Raw genomic sequence first — 26,132 nt, forward strand, 5'->3', positions numbered from 1 at the left:
CCATATCTCACCCCCCGCTCCATTGATAGTTCGTCTCATCTTAGCTTAATATCCATGGCAGCAAAGATGGCGAAGAACGTGGACAAGCCACTCTTCACGGCGACGTTCAACGTCCAGGCCAGCTCCACCGACTATGTCACCTTCATCACCGGCATCCGCAACAAGCTCCGCAACCCGGGGCAATCCTCCCACAACCGCCCCGTGCTACCGCCGATCGAGCCCAACGTCCCGCCGAGCAGGTGGTTCCACATCGTGCTCAAGACATCGCCGGCCAACACCGGGCTCACACTCGCCACCCGCGCCGACAACCTCTATTGGGAGGGCTTCAAGAGCAGCGACGGCACCTGGTGGGAGCTCACCCCCGGCCTTATCCCCGGTGCCACCTATGTCGGGTTTGGCGGCACCTACCGCGACCTCCTCGGCGACACCGACAAGCTGACCAACGTTGCCCTCGGCCGGCAGCAGATGGCCGACGCGGTGACTGCGCTCCACGGGCGCACCAAGGCCGACAAGACCTCCGGCCCGAAGCAGCAGCAGGCGAGGGAGGCGGTGACGACGCTGCTCCTCATGGTGCACGAGGCCACGCGGTTCCAGACCGTGTCGGGGTTCGTGGCTGGCCTGCTGCACCCCAAGACGGTGGAGAAGAAGAGCGGGAAGATCTCCAACGAGCTAAAGGCCCAGGTGAACGGGTGGCAGGACCTGTCCGAAGCGCTGTTGAAGACGGATGCGAAGCCCCCGGCGGGAAAGCCGCCAGCAAAGTTCACGCCGATCGAGAAGATGGGTGTGAGGACGGCAGAGCAGGCGGCCGCCACCCTGGGGATCCTACTGTTCGTCCAGGTGCCCGGTGGGATGACAGTGGCTCAGGCGCTGGAGCTGTTTCATAAGAGTGGGGGGAAATAGGTAGTTGTGCAGGTATATCTGCATGGGTATCGTATAAGTCAAATAAACATGTCACAGAGTGACTAAATGATATAAATAAATAAACATGTCACAGAGTGAGTGAATGATATAAATAAATAAACATGTCGAGTTCATGTTGGGTCCAACCATAAAATTGCCATCCAACATATGTCTCGCATATGCAAATGCGCGATTTGGCTAGTATAATCTCACACTTACACACATGGATATATTGCACCATTTCAATATTTTATTTATCGGTTTTATGTTTATACACAGTTGATATTCATTGGATAGGTGGATTTCCTGGGAAAGAAGGTGCAAAGCTTCGAGGCCCAACGGAGCTGAAATGACTCAGTATAGCAATCCCGTCGAGACTAGGCCAGTACCTCGCCGGAGATAGGGGCGACGAGGTTGACTATAGTGCCAGTGGTGCCTGTGAGGGTTCACATGTTTGGGATGTGTGTGTGTTTTTTACAATCGACATGTTTGGAGGTGTTAAGGGCATCTCCAACCGCGACCCGCAAATTTACTCTCGCATCCGTCCGCGAACAGGGGGGGACCAGTCCAAGATCAAGGATGCGGGAGGCGGCCATCCAACGCTGTCCGCATACATTTCAATCCGCATTTGAACTAACCTGACGAAATTCATGAAAACCGGCTCCAGGATGGACAATGCCATCGTAAAGGCTAGCGGGGCGCGTCGGTGTTGGTTGCGGACATCCGGCAATGCCTCTGTGACGATAAGAGACGTATAGCGGCGGCGGCGGAGCTGGAGGGTGCAAATACAAAGCAAGGGGGAGAAGGGGCGGAGTGGAAGGAAACGAGACTAAAACGGGGGACTGGGTGGGCCGGGGGTGTTGGAGTCCTACGTGGCTGCTGCCTGGTTTGAACAATTTTTTATTAAATTTAAAAAATATCTGAATTTCAAGAAATGATGACAAATTTGAAAAATGTTTCCGGATTTTAAAAACTGTTCCTGAATTTGAAAATAAAAATTATCACAAGTTTGAAAAAAAATGTTTCCTCATTTTTTAAAGTGTTCCTGAATTTTATAGGTATTCATGTATTTAAAAAATGTCCCTCCATTTCAAGAAATATTCACAAAATTAATAATATGCGGCACAATTATTTCCTTTTTGGTTTTACATTTTTATACGAAATTGTAAAAATCATAAAAAAGAAATCAACAAAAGCAAAAAGGAAAGAAAAGCAAATGGGAAAAACTTATAGATAAAACACAAAAGGAAAAAATAAAAGTAAAACAGTCTAGGAAGGTTCTGGTACTTTTCTATAAACGGGGGGAACACACTAAAAACCCCGAACTGGCCTGGCACAATATACTGCCTACAATTGCGTGAGTGTGTGCGTTTGCTTGCTAACTGTTGACCTATGATGGGATTCTGAATTATCATCTTTATCCTGCCTCTAGTGAGATTTTTTTTCTTGAGAATTCTCGCTCAACTTTATTGATTTTTTTAGTCACGCCCAACTTTATTGATGAATCAAAATGTTCTAGTGAGATGGAAGAACAACTTGTCACAATGGAGTTCATAGTGGGCCGGCTAGTCGGGAAGTATTGGTCTGCTTCATTCATTCCTTTTATTCATTTGGTTTCAGCATTTTTTTACTTTCATTTTTTTGCTTACTTATTTATTTATTTTTTAAACTACTTCAATTATTTAAAAAAATCTTCACGCATTAAATTTATGTGATGTAAAGCAGTTTTTCACATAACTTGTATTTTTTTTAATATTTTAAAAAAATGTTCATCACATTTAAAGAACATTCACATGTTTCAAAAATATGATCAACCATTTTATTATATCTTGATAAAATGTAAAACATTGTTCATGAATTTGGAATAATATTTCGTACCAGTGAAAAAAGAACTCATTATGCTTACAAGATGTTTTATTTTCTCTTAAATATTCATTGTGTTAAAAAAAAGTTCTCCTTGTATTTAAAGATAAAATGGGCATTTGGCAAATGTTCCTCTTATATTCATAAAAAAAATAAACGTGTATTTGAAAAATATTCAACAAGTATATAAAGAAAATTCATAATTGCATAAAAATATATTCGATGTGCATTTGACAAATTTACAATATGTATTAAGATAAAATGTTCAACATGTATTTGATATATGTTCAAAGTATATCAAAAAAGTAGACAGAGTGTATATGAAAAACGTTCAACATAGATTAAATAGAGTTAACATATGTTTGAAAAATAAGGAACAAAGAAACAAAAAACAAAATAATGCCAATGAAAACTGATACAAGAACACACGGAAACAAAGAAGAAGAAAAACTGCACAGACGAAAATATCCTAAAGTTTGGAACGAAAATATCTCTAAATAGGCTTTCGCCTAGCTTTTATAAATAAAGCAACCACCATGTCCATACAACAAGTTCAAATACCACACTGAAAATAAATAAGTCCACTGAGACAACAACGCAAACATGTCGAGAAAAAGCATAAAAGAAAGATGGAACAAAAAGCCACCAAGTGGGTGGAAGCTCAGGCGATCAGTGGCGAGGCAAGACGGCGCGCTGTAGCAATCAAGGCGTCCACCATGAGTTCAAGCCGGTTGCGATCCCGCTGCCTAGAGAGTGGGTGCCAGTGCTGCATAAGTGCAAGGATATTTTAAGATAGAGCCAGAGGCCCGTCTAAGAAAAACCCGCTCATCACCATCTTTCATATCCACACTTACTGTAAAATCCAAAAACAAATTTATAGTTGCATCTGTAAAATAAATCCAGCTATTTTAGACATCCATTTTCATTTCAACTTGAATGCGGATACTGAATCGTCATATACTTTTCGCTCAAATATGAACGTACAATATTTTGGATTATCCAGATATTCAGCGGCCCCGGTCAAATAGCTTCAAGGTTGCGTCCTCGCCCATGACTACGAGATGCGAGTCACACGGACCTGCATGCCGGATCCGCTGTAGAGCTGGTCGCCTAGGAGAGGATTGTCTCGTTCCGTAGTGGTGCAGACATAGAAAGCCGCTCTCGAGGAGTTCGGTCACGACGAATAAGCGTCAGGTCTCTTCTATGGAGCCGATGAACCTGGCCAGCAGGATGCTCTTCACTTTACCCATTCTGGGCATGCGGAAGAAAGTACGCATCACGACCGCCCCACCGACAACGATGGAAACGTGCGCATCGTTCGTGTAAGCATGGGGGACGGAATCCTCGGCGCCGATAGTTGACCTTGCTACCACGGCCAAGGACAGCTGGCGGCGCTTGCCCTTGCTCGTTACACGCCAGTGTGTAGGACTAAGATCCATCCACCTGGCGCCTTCCGAGTCCGCCCGCTGCAAAAATCAACAACAGCTGAGCAACCTCAACAAGCGGCTTGAGACATTATTCCGTCAGCAACCTCTCCGTCGTCCAACCGCAAGTCTTTATCGACTCGCGGAGTTATCTAGGTTATTACAAATTTCTCTAGACAAAAGCATTGGGCGTTTAATGACTACACCTCATATATCCCAAGAAAATGCTTCTCATTACCATACTAATCCTTACTATCATCGGTTTTTAGAATAGCATTCAATGTATTCTCGCTTCTTACTTTTTACTGGATTGATCTACGGGCTCTCAGGTACCTGCGGGGCCTTAGAATCACACATAAAAAAACGTCAATTAAGTAAAGTTAAAATAACGACACACATAAAAGTAACGTCAATTAAGTGAAGTCATCCAACGATTATCGTGGCCAAATACGTATGGTTGCAACTTGCAAGGCCATTCCTCAGCCCATTGCCTTCAAAGAATTAATCACACATTGCGATCAGATCATAGGGTGCACCGATTACAAGTATGGATAACTCAGGGAAGAATGTCTATAGTTGTGATGGAGGTGATGGTAATGGAGATCAGATGGAAAATGATAGTGGCTAGGGTTTGTGAATGGCTCCTGGTGGTGCTTCGTCGCTTTGCTACAGTTGAATCTAAAAAGATAGTAAAAAATCTCAAGAAAATTAAATCTGATTTCTTTTGCAACAAACTTAATGTGTTTTCACATGCGTACAAATTTTTCCAATGGAATGCCATTTGTGGAGGTCTGGGCAAAAAATGCAAAATTGTTGCTTGAAAAAGATTGTCTTTGGAAGCATTTTGGAGCATCAGTTTTTTCGCAGACAACCCTGAATGTCATTCCATCGCAAAAGTTTGCACGCATGTAAAACACAAATCATTGTTTGTTGTGATTTTTTTGATGTCTTTTCTTGAATTTTTCAAGTATTTTCTTTTAAAATTTTAATGTAGCAAAGAATGTATACGAGCTCGTGCTCAAGTTAGCACTCTGAAGCGCCTTTGATCATGTGTAACATGCACTCAGAAGTCAAAAGACAGAACTGATCCCTGCATCAGTAAATCACGACATGACAGCTCCAGATTTCTTATTATTCAAGTTAGCAGCCATGGCAACTGAAAAAGAAAGAGTTAGCAGCCATGGTGTGGCCTAATCATCGCGTTCGAGATGCTGCGACCCGTTCCAAAGCTTAGAAAGTGTGCGGAACTGATCTTCGGCATAAAGAAAGGGATCACCCAGAAGAAAAACATGCCGTCTCCTTCTTTGGACTAGCTAGTCGGCATAAAGAAAGGGATCACCCAGAAGAAAAACATGCCGTCTCCTTCTTTGGACTAGCTAGCTAGGAAAGCAAGCATATGTAAAAGTGAAGGCATGGAAGCGTATACCTCTATGTAAGGACGCATGCATCTTATATATAGATCAATAGGATTACAATTGGCGGCAGGTTAGTTAGTACTAGCACATACATACCCAAAAAGACTTTTGCCCCGTTTTATAAATAAAGGAAACCACCACAGCCACAAGGTACATAAAGATTCACACCCACACACAAGCAAAGTAGTAGCAAGACATAAAGTACGAGGTTCTGCCGAGGACACAACTCAACAAACCCATAAAAAGAGAAAAGAAGAGACAAAGCACACAGCTTAACTAGCACACACATAAACACACGCACTCACATCACGTTACAAGGTACATACTGAGATAAGGATCACCTAAGCCAAGCTATACAAAGATAAGGATCGCCTCTGACAACCTGCCTTGTACAATACATGAACATACGCGCACACACATCACGTAAAAGTTACATATATGACACGTACACATATACAAGCCTATCGTTTAATAGGATGGACCTGTCGATCGCCTATAAATACATCTCCAGTTTGTTCCTCTTCCATATCTCATCCCCTCTCGCTTAATAGTCTGTCTCATCTTGGATTTGTATCCATGGCAGCAAAGATGGCGAAGAACGTGGACAAGCCGCTCTTCACCGCGACGTTCAACATCCAGAGCAGCTCTGCCGACTACGTCACCTTCATCACCGGCATCCGCAACAAGCTCCGCAACCCGGGGCAGTCCTCCCACAACCGCCCCGTGCTGCCACCGATCGAGCCCAACGTCCCGCCGAGCAGGTGGTTCCACATCGTGCTCAAGACATCGCCGGCCAACACAGGGCTCACACTCGCCACCCGCGCCGACAACCTCTACTGGGAGGGCTTCAAGAGCAGCGACGGCACTTGGTGGGAGCTCACCCCAGGCCTTATCCCCGGTGCCACCTATGTCGGGTTCGGCGGCACCTACCGCGACCTTCTCGGCGACACCGACAAGCTGACCAACGTTGCCCTCGGCCGGCAGCAGATGGCCGACGCGGTGACTGCGCTCTACGGGCGCACCAAGGCCGACAAGACCTCCGGCCCGAAGCAGCAGCAGGCGAGGGAGGCGGTGACGATGCTGCTCCTCATGGTGCACGAGGCCACGCGGTTCCAGACCGTGTCGGGGTTCGTGGCTGGCCTGCTGCACCCCAAGACGGTGGAGAAGAAGAGCGGGAAGATCTCCAACGAGCTAAAGGCCCAGGTGAACGGGTGGCAGGACCTGTCCGAAGCGCTGCTGAAGACGGATGCGAAGCCCCCGGCGGGAAAGCCGCCAGCAAAGTTCACGCCGGTCGAGAAGATGGGTGTGAGGACGGCGGAGCAGGCGGCCGCCACCCTGGGGATCCTGCTGTTCGTCCAGGTGCCCGGTGGGATGACGGTGCCCCAGGCGCTGGAGCTGTTTCATAAGAGTGGGGGGAAATAAGTAGTTGTGTAGGTATATCTGCATGGGTATTGTATAAGTCTGAATAAACATGTCGCAGAGTGATTGAATGATATAAATAAATAAACATGTCACAGAGTGAGTGAATGATATATAAATAAATAAACATGTCTGAGTTTATGTTGTGTCCAACAGTAAAATTGCTATCCAACATATGTTTTGCACATGCAAATATGAGAAGCCCCAATTATGTACATCCTTTTAGACTCACAGTGTACCACAAGTCCCCCCCCCCCCCCCCCCTCTCAAGAAAACCTACATATTTTAGTACTTTTTGGCTAGTATAATCTCACACTTGCATACATGAATATATTCCGCCATTTCAAGCTTTTACTTATCGGTTTTATGTTTATACACTATTGATATTCATTGGATGGGTGGATTGCCTGGGAGATAAGGTTGCAAAGCTTCGAGGCCCAACGGAGCTGAAATGACTTAATATAGCAATCCCGTCGGGACTAGGCCCGTACCTCGCTGGAGAAAGGGATGGCATGTGGTTGACTATAGTGCCACTGGTGCCTGCGAGGGTTCACATGCTTGGGTGTTTTTTTACAATCCACGTGTTTGGAGCTGTTAAGGGCAATTTTTCTCCCACATCCGTCCGTGAACAGGGGGTCAGTCTGCAGACACGGATGCAGAAGGCGGCCGTCCAACGCTGTTCGTATACATTTGGACCCGCATTTGAACTGACTGGACGAAATTCATGCAAACCGGCTCCAGGTGGAAAGCACCACGTAAAGGCGAATGGGCGTATCGGTGCTGGTTGCGGACGTCTGGCAATGCCTCTGTGGCGGCTGGAGACGTACAGCGGCGACGGCGGAGGTGAAGGGTGCAGATGCAAAGAGAGGAGGAGCAGGGCGGAGTGGAAGGAATTGGGACCGGGAGGGGGAATTGGGTGGACCGGGGGTGTCGGAGTCCTACGTGGCTCCTGTCTGGTTTCAACATTTTTTCATTATTAAAAAAAATATCCAAATTTAATAAAATGTTGACGAATTTGAAAAATGTTTCCGGATTTTAAAAACTGTTGATAAATTTGAAAAAAATGATCACAAGTTTGAAAAAATGTTTTCTTATTTTTTAAAATGTTCATGTATTTGAAAAGTGTCCCTGGATTTCAAAATTAAAATATGGGGGACAGTTATTTCTCTTTTTCTCTTTTACATTTTTATACAAAAAAAGGAAATTGAGAAAAGCAAAAAGGAAAGAAAATGTAAATGGAAAAAACTTATAGAAAAACACAAAAGGAAAAGAAAGAAAAAACGATCTAGGAATGTTCTAGTACTTTTCTATAAACCGGGGAAACGCACTAAAAACCCCGAACTGGGCTGGCAGAATATAGTGCCTACAATTAATTGCGTGAGGGTGTGCGTTTGCTCGCTAACTATTCATCTATGCTGGCATTCAGAATATCGTCATTATCTTGCCTCTAGTGAGATTTTTTCGTGAGAATTCCCACCCAACTGTATTGATTTTTTTGAGTCACGCACAACTTTATTGATGAATCAAAATGTTCTAGTGAGATGGAAGAACAACTGGTCACAAGGTAGTTCATAGCGGGCTGGCCAGTCGGGAGCTATTGGTTTGCTTCATTCATTCCTTTTATTTATTTGGTTACTTTTTCTTACTTATTTTTATTTATTTATTAAAATACGTGACTTAATTATAAAAATATCACCACGCATTAATAATTATGTAATGCAATGAAAATTATTGCATAATTTGTATAGAAAATTTTGATATTATTAAAAAAAGTTCATCACATTTAAAGAACATTTATATGTTACAAAAATATGATCAAACATTTTATTAAATCTTGATAAAATATAAAAAGCATGTAATTTGGAATAATATTTGGTACCAGTTAAAAAGAATTCATAACGCTTACAAGATGTTTCATAATTTTTTTAAACGTTCATGTCATTTATGGAAAATGTTCATTATGTTAAAAAATGTTTGCCTTGTATTTAAAGATTAAATCAACATTTGGCAAATGTTCAACTTATATTCATAAAAACTTAAACATGTATTTAAAAAATGTTCAACGTGTATCTAAAAAAATTCATACTTGTATGAAAATACATTCAATGTGCATTTAACAAATTTACAATATGTATTCAGATAAAATGTTCAACATGTATTTGAAATATGTTCAGAGTATATCTTAGAAAGTGGACAGAGTGTATATGAAAAATGTTCAACATGGATTCAAAAGAGTTAACATATATTTGAAAAAGAGGGAAAAGGAAAAAGAAAATCCAAATAATGCCAATGAAAACTGATAACAGGGAGAGGACGCAACAAGCACACTGCGGCCGTCGAAGATCAGCATATGGTGATCTGACTAGCAGCTTGGACAGAGATGCCGCCGCCAGGGAAGTCAAAGAAGAAGAAGGAAAAGAGGCAGGGCATGCCGCCGCCGCCGGAGAAGTACTGTGGAGGAGGCGGCGCTTGAGATTGGATGGGAATCCGCCCGTGTCGCCTAGTCGAGCAATGCGTGGGCGATCCGATATTGAGGGAACAGTTTCGGGATAGTAGTAGCCTTCATTATACTCCCTCCGGTCGGAATTACTTGTGCAGAAATGGATGTATCTAGACATATTTTAGTTCTAGATACATCCATATCCGAGACAACTAATTCCGAACAGAGGGAGTAGTAGAGATATCTGTAAAAAATAAATCCAGATAGTTTTTTTTTGAGTCTATAAATCCAGATAGTTTACACATCCATTTTTATTTCAGCTTGAATGCGGATGTTGAATCGTCATATAATTTTGGGGGACGCTAGGCGCCGGCCCGTCGGCCCAACAGTTGGGCCGGTCGAACTCCAGCCGTCCGATGCAGGCGGTTAAAGGCCGTCAGATCTGTCCCAGTGCTTCGTCCCTTCTCGCGAGTCATTTTCCTCTGAAAAATTGAACGCCCCCGAGCGCCGCCGACACCCTGCCCCAAGCTTGAAGCAGCACCGCAGCGCCCTCGTCGCCGGTCGGCGCCCTCGCCGGCCGTCCTCGTCGCCAGTCGGCACCCTCGCCGGCCGTCCTCTCCGTCGGTCGCCGCCCTTGTCCCTTGCTCTACCCAAGCAACAGCTGCTCTGGGTTGCAGCTCCGCCCGACGACGGATGTAGCTCGGTGGCCATGCAGCACCGCCATGTCGTCGGTCTGCAACTCCCCGGTGTCGCCATTCCCACCGTCGACGGCATGCTGTATCGGTTGAAGCTTTTTTCCATGTCGCTTGAAGCTTTTTTCAAGATGGTTGAAGCTATTTTCACGATTTGAAGTTTTTTTCCCGTGGCCATTGAAGCTTTTTTCATGGTTGAAGCTTCTTCACACATCGGTTGAAGCTTTTCGCGCAATGGTTGAAGCTTTTTCAGCACGACGAGGCAACGGGCAAATGTTTTTTGCTGCAATAGGGAACGAAGAAAGCTACAACTAGTAGCCATTTTTGCTACATCCAGGAAGATGATGAAGTGTGGCCGGCGACGAGGGGTTGTGAATTTGTTGTAACTGCAGTGGGAAAAAGCTACCACCTGCGGCCAAATTTGCTGCAACTGGATATGTGGTAGTCCGACCGGCGTGCGGTGGTGCGACGATCAGCAATATGGATGACCATGCTGCCATGGATTTGCTACAACCAGTTTGCTTTTTTGCTACCACCGCGGTGACCGCGTGCTACCAGTGGTGCGGCGGCAAGGAGTTGCGACCTCGACGACGGACGTTGGAACCGGCGTGATCCATCACACGGGTGCTGCAACCGTCGGGAAAAAAAAAGCTTCAACCTTGGTGGGAAAAGCTTCAACCGTCAGGGACATAAGGTGCTTTCAGCGGGAGAAGAACGAGGAGCTGCGAATGGGGGCGAGGGGTCGCGCGCATGACGAAGGGCGCCGCAGTCGCGGCCGGAGACGAACGCTGTGCAGCGATCCAATCAGCATGCAGTGGTGCGGGCAGGGGCTGGTGCCTGGTTCTGCGGGTGCCCCATGGAGTCCGGGTCGTGCGGAAGAAGATGAGGGGAAAATCGATTGGATAAGAAGTGCTTCGGTCGCAGGGTTTTTTTTGAGCGCCTAGTACTCGCACGATCCGCGCGATTGCAAGGCCCGCGTGCGTCCGGCGCAACGCTTCGGCCGGCGCACCGGCAGCGAAAGTTTCCCTATAATTTTTCCCTCGAATATGAATGTACTCCTTCCTTCCATCTATATAGGGCTTAATGCGTATTTTAAGACCGCATTTGACTATTGACAAAATTAATAGTACATGACACGCACAATATGAAAATTATATCATTGAAAGCTCCTTTCATACACGAATTTAACGGTGTGCTTTGTGTAAATTGCATGTCATATATTATTGCTCTAATATTTGGTCAAAGTTAGCTTCGAAAAACGCATTAGATCCTATATAGATGGAAGGAGGGAGTACAATATTTTGGATTATCCAGATATTCAGCGGCCCGGTCAAATAGCTTGAAGGCTACGTCGTACGAGATGCTACTCACACGGGACTGCCCGCCGAACCCGCTGTAGAGCTAGCCGTCTAGGGGAGCCGCGTCTCGTTCCGTGGTGGTGCAGACGTAGAAGTCTCCGTCCGGCGTCTCGTCTTGAAGGAGCCGCTTCCGAGGAGCGCGGTCGTGACGAATAGGCTCCTGGTCTCCTCTGTGGCGCCGGTGAACCTGGCCAGCAGGGCAGGTTTGGCTTTACCCATTCCAGGCATGCGAAAGTAGGTAGGCGCCGTCGGCGACGATGGAACCCTCGGTGTCGGTGGTTGACCCCGACGCCGCGGCCTGCGACAGGCGACGGCGCTTGGCCTTGCTCGTGTAGCGCCCGTGCGCAGGATCCATCCAGCCGGCGCTCTCAGAGTCTGACCGCTGCAAAAGCCAACAAAATCAACAACGGCTGAGACCTCAACAAGGGTGTGAATCCGGCCAGTACCAGGTACCAACCTCTCCGTCCTTCCCTCCGGTCGAAGGACTTGAATGGCAAAGTTTTCTCTGCTGTCGACGAGTAGGAAGTAAATTCCGCAGTGGATTCGGTCTCATATATCAATGGCGCGTACTCGCCAGCGAGTTAAATTCCCCTTTGCTTCCGAGGTGTGCCGGCCGATACGGCCGAGGTGACCGGCACATCTTTTTCAGAAGAGGTCTTGATGGAGTTTGTATTGCAAAATCAACTGAGTTGACAAGAGTTGAGATCGACCTCAGCAATCGTCTACAAATATCATCCTTTTTTTTTTTGCAGGTAGTCTAGAACTAGAAATATCATCCTTGAAATATCATCGAGACCGAGAGGATAGTAGGTGTGTTTTATGTTTATCCCTTACAGTCGCAGTCAGCTTATAACGTGTGCAGTTGTAGGTCGGTTTGGGGGAGGGGGATGCAACTGTCCCTCGAATTCTTTTTGCAAAATGACCCTGTGGGTGAAAACAACATTACGATGTTCTTTTCCTGCGGTGGAGTAAAAAGACAAAAAATAATAATAGAAAACAACATTGTCGTGCTCCCCCGCCCCTAGCGGCACAACAGAAACAAAGCACACACTCTCACCCCCACCCATCTCCCTAGTTGCGGGTGTGTTGTACCCCTTGCAATTGCAGTCAAGTTATGACGTGTACAATTGCAGGTCTGGGGTGAACGTGCAACTGTCTTGCAAGTTCTTTTTTGCAAAAACACCCTATGGGTGGAAACATCTAGGCAACCTCGTCATTAGGATGTTCTTTTCCTACGGCGGAGTAAAAAGACCAAAAAATAGAAAAGGGGAAAAAATGGAAGACAACATCGCCGGGCTCCCCAGCCCCTAGCTGGCGGCACAACGGAAACACTGGACACAATCTCAACGCCCCCCCCCCCCCGGCCCCCTCTAGTTGCGGGTGCGTTGTACCCCTTGCAATTGCAGTCAAGGCTCGGCGTGGGAGTAAGTGCTGGCTCCCTAGTGTGCGAAAAACTTTAATTGCTCCTTTCAAATATATTCCTATATTTCTTTAAAATATTAATAAAATGCAAAAATATATTCACATAATTTAGAAAAAATGTTTGTACTGTTCAAAAAAACTTATATATACAATGTAAAAAATATTCTCATTGTTTTAATAAAAATGTTTGTACCACTAAAAATAATTGTCACATTTAAAAAGATGTCTATCCAATGTAAAAAATGTTCATGGAGTTTTAATTAAAATCGCATCATTCAAAAAAATTATTTATGATGTTTTTAAAAGAATGTCTACAAGTTTGTAAAGAAAATTCGTCATATTTCTAAAAAGGATTACACAATGTAAAAAAATCTTCATGGCCCCTTGATGATTCTCTGCCTAGCTTCGTCATAGCCCACATGGTACAATGTAGTACTCATATCCTCTTCAAAAAGATGGACAATCCTCTAAAAAAATGGTCACTCCAATTTGTTGTCTCCAAAACAAGAAGTCGCCCGCATGGTACGCATGTTGTGTGTATAACATGATGATTGTAGCAGAAGTTTGCTTTTTCTTTGCCATGTTCATTCTCGATATCTTAACTAGCTTTTGATATCATACTGTTGCAGAGGCGGGATGTAGTTGACATCTCTTTGATATTAATATATTTTGTTAATTAATATAATCAGTTTATAAAAATTGTACATATTACATATTAAAAAACTGTTCAACATGTATTTTGAAATGGTTAACATGTATTCAAAAAACTGTTCAAACATGGATTTGAAATAATATTTTTACAATGTAAACTTTTTTTTACATAATTTTAAAAAATGTTTTCTACCATTCTAAAAATGTCTCACGTGTATTTGGAAAATGTTTAATGTATATTCGAGAAAGTTCAAAACATGTATTGGAAAATTATCAACTGGTTTCAAAATTATATTCCACATGGATACAAAAAAGTACAACATGCATTAGAAAAAACCGATGAAACCTATAGAAAACCATAAAAAAATGGAAATAAAAGAAAGCTAAGAAAACGGGTGAAGGCATAAAGAAAAATACAGAAAAAATGAAAATAGATGAAAACCGTAAAGAAAACACACAAAAGAGATAAAAAGGAAATAAATAATGAAACCCAAGAAAACCGATGAAAGCCAAAAACAAAACTACAAAAAAATAAAGAAAAGAACAAATAAAATCCAAATAAAACCAGAAATAAAAAACACATAAAAATAAAACAAAAGGGGGGAAATCAAAGGAAATCGATGAAAACCAAGAAGAAAAACACACAAAAAAGGAAAGAACAAAAGGAAAAATAATGAACAGAAGAATACCAACAAAAACAATAAACAAAACACATACAAAAAGAAAAGAAAACCCACAAAGAGAAACACAAGAAAGGAGGGGGAAGCAATAAAAACCAAACCAGTACTGCCAGTAGACAGCAAAGAAGAAGAAGAAATAACCTACTGCGATCGAGCAAGCAAAGTGTGCTGACTGAAACATGTTCGTTGTGCCAGCCCATACGAGACGTGAGGCGCATATATCTCTCAGTAAGGGAGATGTATCCCTGGAGTATAGACAGGCCGCCTGCTAGCTACGCCTTGGCACACCGCGATAAAAAAGATCTAGAGAGAGCCTCCCCTATGCACTAATCTTAATGTGGAAAAAAAAATCAATGTCTCTCATGAAAGAAAAAAGCCATGTATTTCCGCGTGATTTTTTAATTTTGGTCCAAAATCAAAGAAAACTCAGGGAAAAGCCAAAAATAATCATCTAAAACACGAACGTATGCAGAAAAATAAAGTAAATAAAATTCGGAGGGAGCGGCCACGGCGTGACTCATGGCTACGACTGGGAGGGTGCCAAGTAGCGTGCTCCAAGACCACCAAAAGTGACCTTTTCGGGGGCTCCTGAAGGAGTACTCGCTGATTAGTTGCTCTATGCGAGATGAATGAAAGACGCCATAAATGGGCCGGCCCGGCGTGGGAGTAAGGGCTGGTTTCCTAGCATGCGAAAAACTTTAATTGCCCCTTTCAAATATATTCATATATTTCTTAAAAATGTTAATAAAATGCAAAAATATATTAACATAATTTAGGAAAAAAATGTTTGTATCGTTCAAAAAAACTTATATATACAATGTAAAAAATATCTTTGTTGTTTAATTTAAAAAATTGTCCCATTTAAATGAATTGTCGCCTTTAAAAAGATGGCTATCCAATGTAAAAAATGTTCATGGAGTTTTAAAAAATGTCTCGCATCATTCAAAAACAATATTTGTGACGTTTTAGAAATAATGTCTACGCGTTTCTAAAAAATATTCGTGATATTTCTAAAAAATGATTACACAATGTAAAAATAATAATCTTCATGGCCCCTTCATGATTCTCTGCCTAGCTTCGTCATAGCCCACATGGGCCAATATAGTACTCATACCCTCTTCAAAAAGACGGACACTCTGATTTTGTTGTCCCCAAAACAAGAAATCGCCGGCATAGTACGCATGTTGCATGTACAACATGATGATTGCTGCAGAAGTTTGCTTTTATTTTTCATGTTCATTCTCGATATTTCAACTAGCTTTTGATATTATACTTTTGCAGAGGCTGGATGTAATTGACATCTATTTTAACTAGCTTTTGATATCATATTGTTGTAGAGGCCGGATGTAATTGACATCTCCTTGATATTAATATATTTTGTTAATCTCTACTCCTAATGGACGAGTTGGTTGAATAGTCCTGGTTTATTTTTGTCCGATTTTTTTTGTCTGGTTTATTTTCGTCTCACCTCCCACCACCCCTCCCATGCTAAAACCGAATCGTGTCTGATACTCCTTCCATTTATTCGTAATGTATTTATGTGAAAAAAATCAATTATGATTAATCTATAATCAATCTCTGAAAAATCAAATCAAAATTAATCAACTATACCATAAGTTCCTCAATCACATTAAATAATATTTCCATACTTCTCAAAAATTACACTAATTAATGTTTTCATACCTTGCCCAAAATATTAATTAATGTGATTGAGGAACTTATGGTATAGTTGATTAATTTAGATTTGATTTTTCAGAGATTGATTAGAGATTCTTCGGTACACACGTAAAAAGGGAAGAAAAGAAAAAGGAAAACAAACCAGGAAAAGGAAACATATGCATGGACGTCAATCCCCTTCATCTCTCCCGCTCTCTTTCCTTTCCTGGGATGTAGCCGCCGATTTTCTCCCTTGCTCATGTTCTCCTTAAAGAGGTGGACATTGAGAGGCAGCGAGCGTGGTAGGCCTCAGATCGCGGATCCTCCTGACCTTGCAGTCCTTCTCCGATGTCGTCCTTGCATAATCCAACACCCTCCTCCTCCCAGTGCCATACCTGCGTCATTGGAGGTTGTGTGCGAGCTGGCCGCCGTCCCCAAGTATCTTCAACAGGTTGTGTGCTGCTCCCAGATAACACAATTCGTGGAAGAGTTACAGAGAAGTGAGGGTTGGGGAGAACTGGCGTCGCGCCGTCGCTGATCTGCTGGATGACATGCAGCACGGCCATTCCATCGAGCCACCATAGCCGCTCCTTCCAGTATGCAATGAGGTTTGGTCGAGGGCAAGGGTAACAGTTGTGCGTGCTTGCTTGTTGTTATTCTCGAGGTGGATAGGTCATGCCATGAGCCCTCCTCCACGCATGGCGCAGCTTCCTTCGATCTTGCACGTCCTCGAATCCCTGCTGGCAGGTGATGCTGCTTCCTTACCTGAGTCAAAACTGAAGGCATCCACTTATTGTGGTAAGAACCAATCTCATGTATTGCCATTTTTATAAGTTTCTTGATGCAAATCATAGCAAGAATATTGTGTTCTTCCTATTTGTTTGATTAGTTCCAAAACAGAAGCAATTCTATCGTGACGATTTCAAATGTTTCTTGTAGAAATTTAGCATAGTACTAAAGCAACTGAATTATCATTTTATCACAACCGCAGGCTAATTCTGAAATAAAAGCAATGGTAAATTTTTTCATTAAACTGTAATCAATAAAATGCCATTTTGTATATTATTTAACTATTGGGTATGCTAATCTTTGGGTTCATTGGATGTGAATAATGGACCTGGTATGATTGGTGCTTGTACAATTACGTAATAGGAGTAGCAACATTATACATCTTTCGAGTTACGGTAGGTTACCAGTGGCAATTGCAGCTATGGATGTATCACAATTGTGTGTACTGTAGGTGTACGTGGATTAGGAGAACAGTATGAGCCAATGGATTTTTTTCATGTCTGCCTCTACGGCAAGCCCTTGAGTGTATTTTATTTATATCGCAAGAACATGACAGTTTCAAGAATATATACGAGTCAGCTATCTTGTGCCCTTTTGTCCATTTTTACTTAAATACTATGAGGCGACTGCTTATTGTTATTCTTGCCATTGAAGATCTAGGTAAAAAATAATAATGAACCTGAAATATCGGCAAAACAATCTCTACTCCTAATGGACGAGTTGGTTGAATAGTCCCGGTTTATTTTTGTTCTGTTTTTTTCCGTCTGGTTTATTTTCGTCTCACCTCCCACCACCCCTCCCATGCTAAAACCGAATCGCGTCTGATACTCCTTCCATTTATTCGTAATGTATTTATGTGAAAAAATCAATTATGATTAATCTATAATCAATCTCTGAAAAATCAAATATAAATTAATCAACTATACCATAAGTTCCTCAATCACATTAAATAATATTTCCATACTTCTCAAAAATTACATTAATTAACATTTCCATACCTTGCCCAAAATATTAATTAATGTGATTGAGGAACTTATGGTGTAGTTGATTAATTTAGATTTGATTTTTCAGAGATTGATTAGAGGTTCTTCGGTACACACGTAAAAAGGGAAGAAAAGAAAAAGGAAAACAAACCAGGAAAAGGAAACATATGCATGGACATCAATCCCCTTCATCTCTCCCGCTCTCTTTCCTTTCCTGGGATGTAGCCGCCGATTTTCTCCCTTGCTCATGTTCTCCTTAAAGAGGTGGACATTGAGAGGCAACGAGCGTGGTAGGCCTCAGATCGCGGATCCTCCTGACCTTGCAGTCCTTCTCCGATGTCGTCCCTGCATAATCCAACGCCCTCCTCCTCCCAGTGTCGTACATGCGTCATTGGAGGTTGTGTGCGAGCTGGCCGCCGTCCCCGAGTATCTTCAATAGGTTGTGTGCTGCTCCCAGATAACACAATTTGTGGAAGAGTTACAGAGAAGTGAGGGTTGGGGAGAACTGGCGTCGCGCTGTCGCCGATCTGCTGGATGACATGCAGCACGGCCATTCCATCAAGCCACCATAGCCGCTCCTTCCAGTAGGCAATGAGGTTTGGTCAAGGGTAGGGGTAACAGTTGTGCGTGCTTGCTTGTTGTTATTCTCGAGGTGGATAGGTCATGCCATGAGCCCTCCTTCACGCATGGCGCAGCTTCCTCCGATCTCGCCCGTCCTCGAATCCCTGCTAGCAGGTGATGCTGCTTCCTTACCTGAGTCAAAACTGAAGGCATCCACTTATTGTGGTAAGAACCGATCTCATGTATTGCCATTTTTATAAGTTTCTTGATGCAAATCATAGCAAGAATATTGTGTTCTTCCTATTTGTTTGATTAGTTCCAAAACAGAAGCAATTCTATCGTGACGATTTCAAATGTTTCTTGTAGAAATTTAGCATAGTACTAAAGCAACTGAATTATCATTTTATCATAACCGCGGGCTAATTCTGAAATAAAAGCAATGGTGAAATTTTTCATTAAACTGTAATCAATAAAATGCCATTTTGTATATTATTTAACTATTGGGTATGCTAATCTTTGGGTTCATTGGATGTGAATAATGGACCTGGTATGATTGATGCTTGTACAATTACGTAATAGGAGTAGCGGTATTATACATCTTTTGAGTTACAGTAGGTTACCAGTGGCAATTGCGGCTATGGATGTTTCACAATTGTGTGTACTATAGGTGTACGTGGATTAGGAGAACAGTGTGAGCCAATGGATTTTTCCATGTCTGCCTCTACGGCAAGCCCTTGAGTGTATTTTATTTATATCTCAAGAACATGACAGTTTCAAGAATATATACGAGTCAGCTATCTTGTGCCTTTTTGTCCATTTTTGCTTAAATACTATGAGGCGACTACTTATTGTTATTCTTGCCATTGGAGATCTAGGTAAAAAAATAATGAACCTGAAATATCAGCAAAACAACAAGTATTGTTAACCAAGGAAAATAAGTCATGATAAAGACAAGATACGTTTTGACCAGAAAAGCCTGTGCTCGATTATTTCGAGCACAGGCTTCTTCAGTAAAGACTCGATTTTTTAATCGATGTATGTCTAATTCTAAGTCTTCTTTGAGATGTACATGATGAAAGAAAAGTACTATTTAGACAGAAATTGGTGTGTCTAATGCCTGTGCCAAGTGTTGTCGAGGAAGATAGTAAACTCACTGAGGATGATCATTGGGGTTATTGCGAGGCTGACTGTTTGGTGGAGTAGTCTCGCGACATGGAGGACAAGCCATGAGACATGAAATAACTGGTAAACTAAAGGATTCCCTGCGCATTGCAACGGGAAATTTAACAATGAGAAAGATATGATTCTTTTGGGAAATTGTATTGTCTGATAGTTGCTCCGAGTGACACATTTCAAAGCACAAGAGTTAAATTGTGGCATCTTCTCAATTCAGTCTCATGAAAGTGAAACTGCATCGTACATTTATATCTCATTTAGGGGATTTAAGAATTACATTGAGACTTCCACTGAGGAGGGCAGTTGTTTCCAAGTAGGCTACAGTGCGACTTAGAATAGAACAACACAATAATTAATCGAGGATAATGAAAGGAAGTTACCTGGTAATTTCCCCGATCAATTCATACAAAAAGAGTAGTCTAAATCTTGCAAAACAAAATAAACGCCAGTTTTCAGAAAATCAAGGCATATAAAAATTATAAGTCTCATGATAAAGGCCATAGTAAAATAGTAGAATCTGAATGTGTAACACACCACTTCGAGAGATAAATGCACATGAAAAGGAGATTTATATCTCATGAGCCAAAAAAAGACTAAATTTGACACCCTTGTCTCCGAATATCACATACCTGCATGAAATAGGTCAGGTAGAGAAAGGTTAGAGGAAACAATCGAATTATGAGCCAACAAATACAGTAAACTGCATTGCTATAATACCACTTGACTTGTTGTACATCCAAAAATTAGAAAATTGAGAAATAGAAATGGGTCAGTACATTTGGAGAGATATCTTGGTCTATCTTATTTCTTTGTATGACACTGATAGCAATATTCCTACAATCAGAAAATGGAGAAATAAACATAGGTTAATGCTGATAAATTTTGCTTTCTTAGTGGGCATGACGATGAGCTTAACAAGTATGTACATAATAAAGATAATAGGTGTAGGATAAGCATAATATAACATGAGAGGACTGAACTAAAAGTAATTGCTTAAAAATCAAAAGCAGAAATGAGTAAGCCAAAAATTAATTAAGGAAAGAATGATAAAAAACATTTGGAGTTGTTGAATTGGTACTATAAGCCATGATATTTTTTAGCGCTCATCCTTGTAAGGAATGAAGTGAATGATCATCCATGATTATGAGCGAATCTGCTGGAGAAAATGAAGTGGGGAAGGAAGTGAATCACGGTGTAAGTGCATCTAGTGCCCCTTAGTGATTTTGGTGTATTGAAGACTTATAGGTTAAGGGACTAATGTGTTTATAAGTGTACACAGGTCTACAAGTCTATGAGGAGTTTGATATTTACAGAGAAAGTCAACCCCTCAAAATGAAGTTCTTCGACTGAAGACTTTGGATCTCTGAAGACTTTCTGAAGACTTTGAAAGTGAAGAAAATGGTGTGACCGTGAAGACTTGGTATTCATTCGAGGAACATGAAGCGTGAAGACTTTTGTTTTCGTAGTTTCATTTTCTCTTTCTTGAGTCATAGAAAACACCGTACTGTTAAAAGGGGGTCGAGGAAATACTAAGGAAAAATTTCCATGTGATGCTTAACTCAAAATCCTACACCTACCAATCCCTTCGAGTGAAGCCATCGGAAATCTCATACAGTTCAGTCAATTTCTTTAGTGACAGAGACGAAGTTCTTCTGGTCTCTGAGGAATTTGTTCTGACTGAGGAGTTAGGAATTCGCAAGTGCGGATTTCCTACACAGTGAGGAACATGATAGCCCTGAGGATTTTGCTACTCAAAATTCCGACCGTTGTTGTGCTATGCGCCAGCTGTCCCAAAATATCTATCCACCTAACGGTCATATCATTGAAGGGCATTTATGTCTTATAATGTCGGGCTGCTCCCTAGGCTATAAATAGCCGCCCCCTACAACCACTAGCTGGTTGGCTGCTCCGAGAGAAACTAACACTTGTCATTTGAGAGCAACCCATCCTCTGAAGACTTTGAGCGAAAATCATCAAGTGAGGAAAAACCAAAAACCAAAAACCCAAACACCTACAAACCCCAAGTGATTGAGCATCACTAAAGAGATTGATCCTGCGTGGATCCGACGCTTGTTACCTTTGAAGACTATGCTTCTTCCAGACGGTTAGGCATCATGGTCTAGAGCATCCAAGAGGAATTGTGGATCGCCGAGTGACCGAGTTTGTGAAGGTTTGGAAGTCATCTGAAGACTTACCACGAGTGATTGGACGAGGTCTGTATGATCTTAGTTCAAGGAGAATACGGTGAGGACTGGGTGTCCTGAGCTGCGTGTTCAGGACTGGGTGTCCGGGACTGTGTGTCCTCAAGTTTAAATACTCAGCCGCTCCAACCAGACGTACAACTGAGACATCAGTTGGAACTGGTCTACCAAATCATTGTCTTCACCAAGCTTACTGGTTCTATTTCCTCAACTCTTTCATTTCCTCATAACTGTGTTGTGTGCTTGTTTATATCTGTGTTTAAAGACTTTGACTGAAGACTTTCTCAATTTCCTCAGTTCAATTTCTTCAGTCTGTTTGTCTTCATCCTGTGTTATCCTGTGTATACGCTTCTGTACTTTGTGCCTGTCTTCATTTCATCATGATGACTATGCTTGTATTCTGTTATGTTTACTTTTGAGTACTCATTCCGCTGCTGGTAGTTCTTCACTAAGGAATTTCCTCACCAGCAAATTCCTCAGTGAAGAATTTCATAAAAATCGCCTATTCACCCCCCTCTAGTCGATATAACGCATTTTCAATTGATATCAGAGCAAGGTACTCCATTGTTCTGTGTGATTTCAGTTTTAGTTATGTCGACCGCAGGTATGACGAAAGTGGCATGCCCCATCTTTGACGGTCACGAGTATCCCAAGTGGAAGGCCATGATGAAGAAACGCCTCATGGCGATGAACAGCGAGCTGTGGACCGTCACTGAGATTGGTCTGACCGATCTGTGTAAGATGGCGGAAGCTGATGACATTCGCAAGTACACTCTTTTCAACCTCACGGCGAAGGATGTCATCTGCTCCAGTCTATCACAAAATCAGTTCAGGAATATCATGCATCTCGATCATGCGAAGCTCGTCTGGGACCGTCTCTCTAAAGTCTATGAAGGTCATCGAACCTGTCATGATCCTTGGTTTGAGGACTTCAAGGAATCTCTCAAAGTGATGACATTCGAACCAGAATCATCATCTTCTGCATCATGCCTTATGGCAAAAGATGCTGAGGTAACTGAATGCTACCTATCCGAGTCTAGTGATGATGAATCTGGTGATGAATTTGGACCCAGCTATGTCAAACTTGCTTCCCTTGCCACTAAATAACAAAGAGCTTTGGAAAAAGTTTACTACATGCTAAATAAGAGCGATGATATGTTGGGTGAAGAAATGGATCAGTCAAATGCTTTGGCTGAAAGTCTTCAGAGACTTCACACTAAGTATGACACCCTTCAAGATCATCATAACACTCTCTTATCCAATCATGAGAAGCTTTCTTATGAATTTCTTCAAAGAAAGCAAGACCTTGAGAAGCTAAGAGTGAGTTATGAAGATCTTCAGAAGGAGCGCGCATGGCCCTAACGCGCCTCGGGCGCCATGAAAGCAATAGCATGGAATTGCCGATGTATGGGCCGAGACCTTGGCAATGATCGAATGTTGTTCCTGGCCAATCTGGTTCGCTCTACAAAAGCTCAGGTAATTTTTGTTTCAGAAATCAAATCTTCCAAAGTTCGTTCTGTTGATCTTGTAAAGAGGTTTGAGGTGGCTGACAGTTTTGTTGTTCCTTCTAGAGGGGCTTCAGGAGGGCTCTGGCTTATGTGGAATGACGATCTTAAGGTTTCTGTTCGTAGTTCTTCCTTCCACTTTATCTTAGCGGATGTAGTTCATCTAGCCTCGGGGGTTCACTTTTGTTTGGTTTGTATATATGGTGACCCCTACCATAGGCAGACTAGTGACATTTGGAATCAGATCTCCACTTTTGTGTATGATAACTTTGGCAAACCCATGATCTGTATGGGTGATCTTAACGATATTTTGTATGATACGGATGGTTGCAATGGTACTGTTAATTATTATCGTTTGTCTGCTTTTCGTGCTATGATTAAAAATTGTGGCCTCTTTGACATTGGTTTTAGTGGTCCTGCTTACACTTGGCGTAATAGGCAGCACACGGTTAGGCCTATTTACAGATGTTTAGATTGTTGTCTTGTTAATGCAGATTGGTGTGCTCTGTATCCCAACTCTAAGGTGCTTAACTTGCCTATCATCCTTAGTGACCATGCTCCCATTCTCATTTCCATGGATGGTAGTTTTGTTAAACCTAGGCAATCCTTCAAATTTGAGAATTGGTGGTTAATGGAGAAAGATTTTAATAGTTTTGCTAAATCTTCCTGGAACAATGTTAGATCTACCTCTTTTGTTGCAAAAACCACTTCTTTGGCAGGATCTTTGAAAAAATGGTGTAGGAAGAAGAAACCCTTTCAACTAGAACTGCAGGAGTTGGAGTCCCGTATTAATCAAATTCAAATGCTTCCTTGGAAACAACAAGATCATAATCTGGAGCAACAACTAACCCTCAGGTATGAGCATGTTCTCAATCAACTTAATAGCTTTTATAAGCAAAGAAGCAAGAAGGGTTGGGCTACTGGTGGTGATCGTAATACTAAATTTTTTCATCAAGCTGTTCTCAAGAGGAGGAAGAGGAATACCATTTGCTCTATTAAAGATGAAAATGATGTTTTGCATTTCAGACCTGATCTCATTGCTAACACTTTTGTTAACTATTTCAGATATATCTTTTCGTCTCCTAATGTTAATTCTGGAAGACCTTTTCTTGCTTCACAGTTTCCTGACGGCTCTTTGGATCCCACTTATCTAATTCCAGATAAAAGTGAAGTATTGCAGATCTTGAAGGATATGAAGTTGAATGCTTCGCCAGGGCCGGATGGCTTCAATGTTGAGTTTTATCTAGCTGTATGGGATTGGATAGGAGATGAGGTCACCCAGTTGGTGGTTATAAATCAGGTATATTGCCACCTCATATTAGTGACACTAACATTGCTCTCATTCCAAAAAAACTGGTTCCCCAGGTTCCTATGGATTATCGTCCCATTAGCCTTTCTAATGTCATATACAAAATCATTGCCAAATCCTTAGCTAATCGCCTCAAGCCTCTTCTCCCTGATTTTATTGACCATGCTCAACAGGCTTTTATTGAGGGTAGAAGGATTAGTGATAATATTATTATTGCTCAGGAAATCACCCATTCTTTTGCTCTTAAATCCTGGAATCAACTTGCTTTCATGCTTAAAATTGATCTTGCGAAAGCTTTTGATCGTTTAGAATGGAGCTTCATAGTTTCAGCTCTTGCTCGTAAAGGTCTGCATGGTCATTTAATAAATTTGATCTATGAATGCATTTCCACACCCACTTTCTCTGTGGTTATTAATGGTAAACATTCTCATAAATTTAAAAGCGCTAGGGGTATTCGCCAAGGTTGTCCTATGTCCCCTTATTTGTTTGTTTTGGCCATTAATGAATTGTCTCTTGCTCTTAATGATGCTCTGGCTGATAATCATTTGCAGGGTATTTCTCTTTGACCAGGTTGCCCTCCTATTCATTCTCTCTTGTTTGCAGATGATTTATTAGTTTGTGGGCAAGCTTCGGTTCAAGAGGCAAATGCTATGGCCCAAATTATCCATCATTTCTGTTCTATTTCTGGGCAAACTCCTAACTGGGCGAAATCTGCCATTATCTTCAGCTCTCGTGTTAGTCAGGCTGTAGCTCATGATATTAAGCAGATTTTCCCTGTTTCTAACATGGAGGCTCATTTTTCTCATCTGGGTCACCCTCTTATTCTTCCTGCTAAGAATAGATCTGTTGCCTATAATTTTGTTTTAGATAAATTTCTGAATAAGCTACCGGCTTACAAGGCTAACATGCTTTCTCATGCAGCTAGGCTTGAGTTGATCAAATCTGTTTTCTCTGCTATTCCTGTTTACTATATGGCTAACATTTTGTTCTCCAAAAAACTTTTAGCCAAACTCACTACTATTATTAGGAACTTTTGGTGGACAGGTATTAGGGAAAATAATTCCAACAGGGGTTTGTGTCTTCGCGCTTGGAAGGATATTTGCAATTCAAAGCAGGAAGGTGGGCTTGGTATTAGGAATTTGCAAGCGGTTAATGAAGGGTTGATTCTTGCAGCTGCTTGGCGTCTGGCTAAAGATCCTTCCTCTCATCTTCATTTGGTCCTTAAATCTAAATATTTCTTTGATACTTCGATTTGGCTGGCTAGCTCGTCCACTCCAAAATCTGCTTTTTGGTCTGCCATTCTTAAAATGCTTCCAAAACTCAAAGCTCATTCTTTCTATCAGCTCACTCAAGGTAATGTTTCTATATGGAGCACTCCCTGGTGCTCTCTTTGGACTACTGTTTATGATCACCTTATTGTTCAGCCTTCAGGTTATGTTTACCCTTCTCTTGTTAAAGATCTTTGGGTTCCTGGAACCAAAATTTGGGATAATAATTTGATTTTTTCTCTTTTCCGACAGCCTCTTGCTAATGCTATTATTCAAACTGATATTATTCAAGAGAACTGTCCGGATATACTTTGTTGGGATCTAACACCTAATGGCAATTGTACTTCCAAATCCACTTATAAATTGTGCTTGCAGGACATTCATGCTAATCCTAGATCTGCTCCTTCTCAAGTTCCTTTG

The 26,132-nt window shown here is 42.1% G+C and overlaps 2 protein-coding genes and 1 long non-coding RNA gene across 3 annotated transcripts; all 3 read left to right on the forward strand.

The window, feature by feature from the left end:
• LOC123108206 (protein synthesis inhibitor II-like) lies at nt 1–1,046 on the forward strand. Its single transcript, XM_044530036.1, has one exon. The coding sequence runs from the start codon at nt 55–57 to the stop codon at nt 898–900; it is 846 nt and encodes a 281-aa protein (XP_044385971.1). The 5' UTR covers nt 1–54; the 3' UTR covers nt 901–1,046.
• Nucleotides 1,047–6,120: 5,074 nt separating this feature from the next.
• On the forward strand, nt 6,121–7,162 carry LOC123105649 (protein synthesis inhibitor II). The gene has a single exon (XM_044527752.1). It carries the CDS (start codon nt 6,179–6,181, stop codon nt 7,022–7,024), a length of 846 nt encoding a protein of 281 aa, XP_044383687.1. The 5' UTR covers nt 6,121–6,178; the 3' UTR covers nt 7,025–7,162.
• Nucleotides 7,163–23,036: 15,874 nt separating this feature from the next.
• Nucleotides 23,037–23,453, forward strand: LOC123105651 (uncharacterized). Its single transcript, XR_006450965.1, has 2 exons — nt 23,037–23,106; nt 23,202–23,453. It is a non-coding gene; the product is annotated as an uncharacterized lncRNA (long non-coding RNA).
• The last annotated feature ends 2,679 nt before the right edge of the window (nt 23,454–26,132 follow it).

This window comes from Triticum aestivum, chromosome 5A (genome assembly GCF_018294505.1).
Source record: "Triticum aestivum cultivar Chinese Spring chromosome 5A, IWGSC CS RefSeq v2.1, whole genome shotgun sequence".
Taxonomy (NCBI): domain Eukaryota; kingdom Viridiplantae; phylum Streptophyta; class Magnoliopsida; order Poales; family Poaceae; genus Triticum; species Triticum aestivum.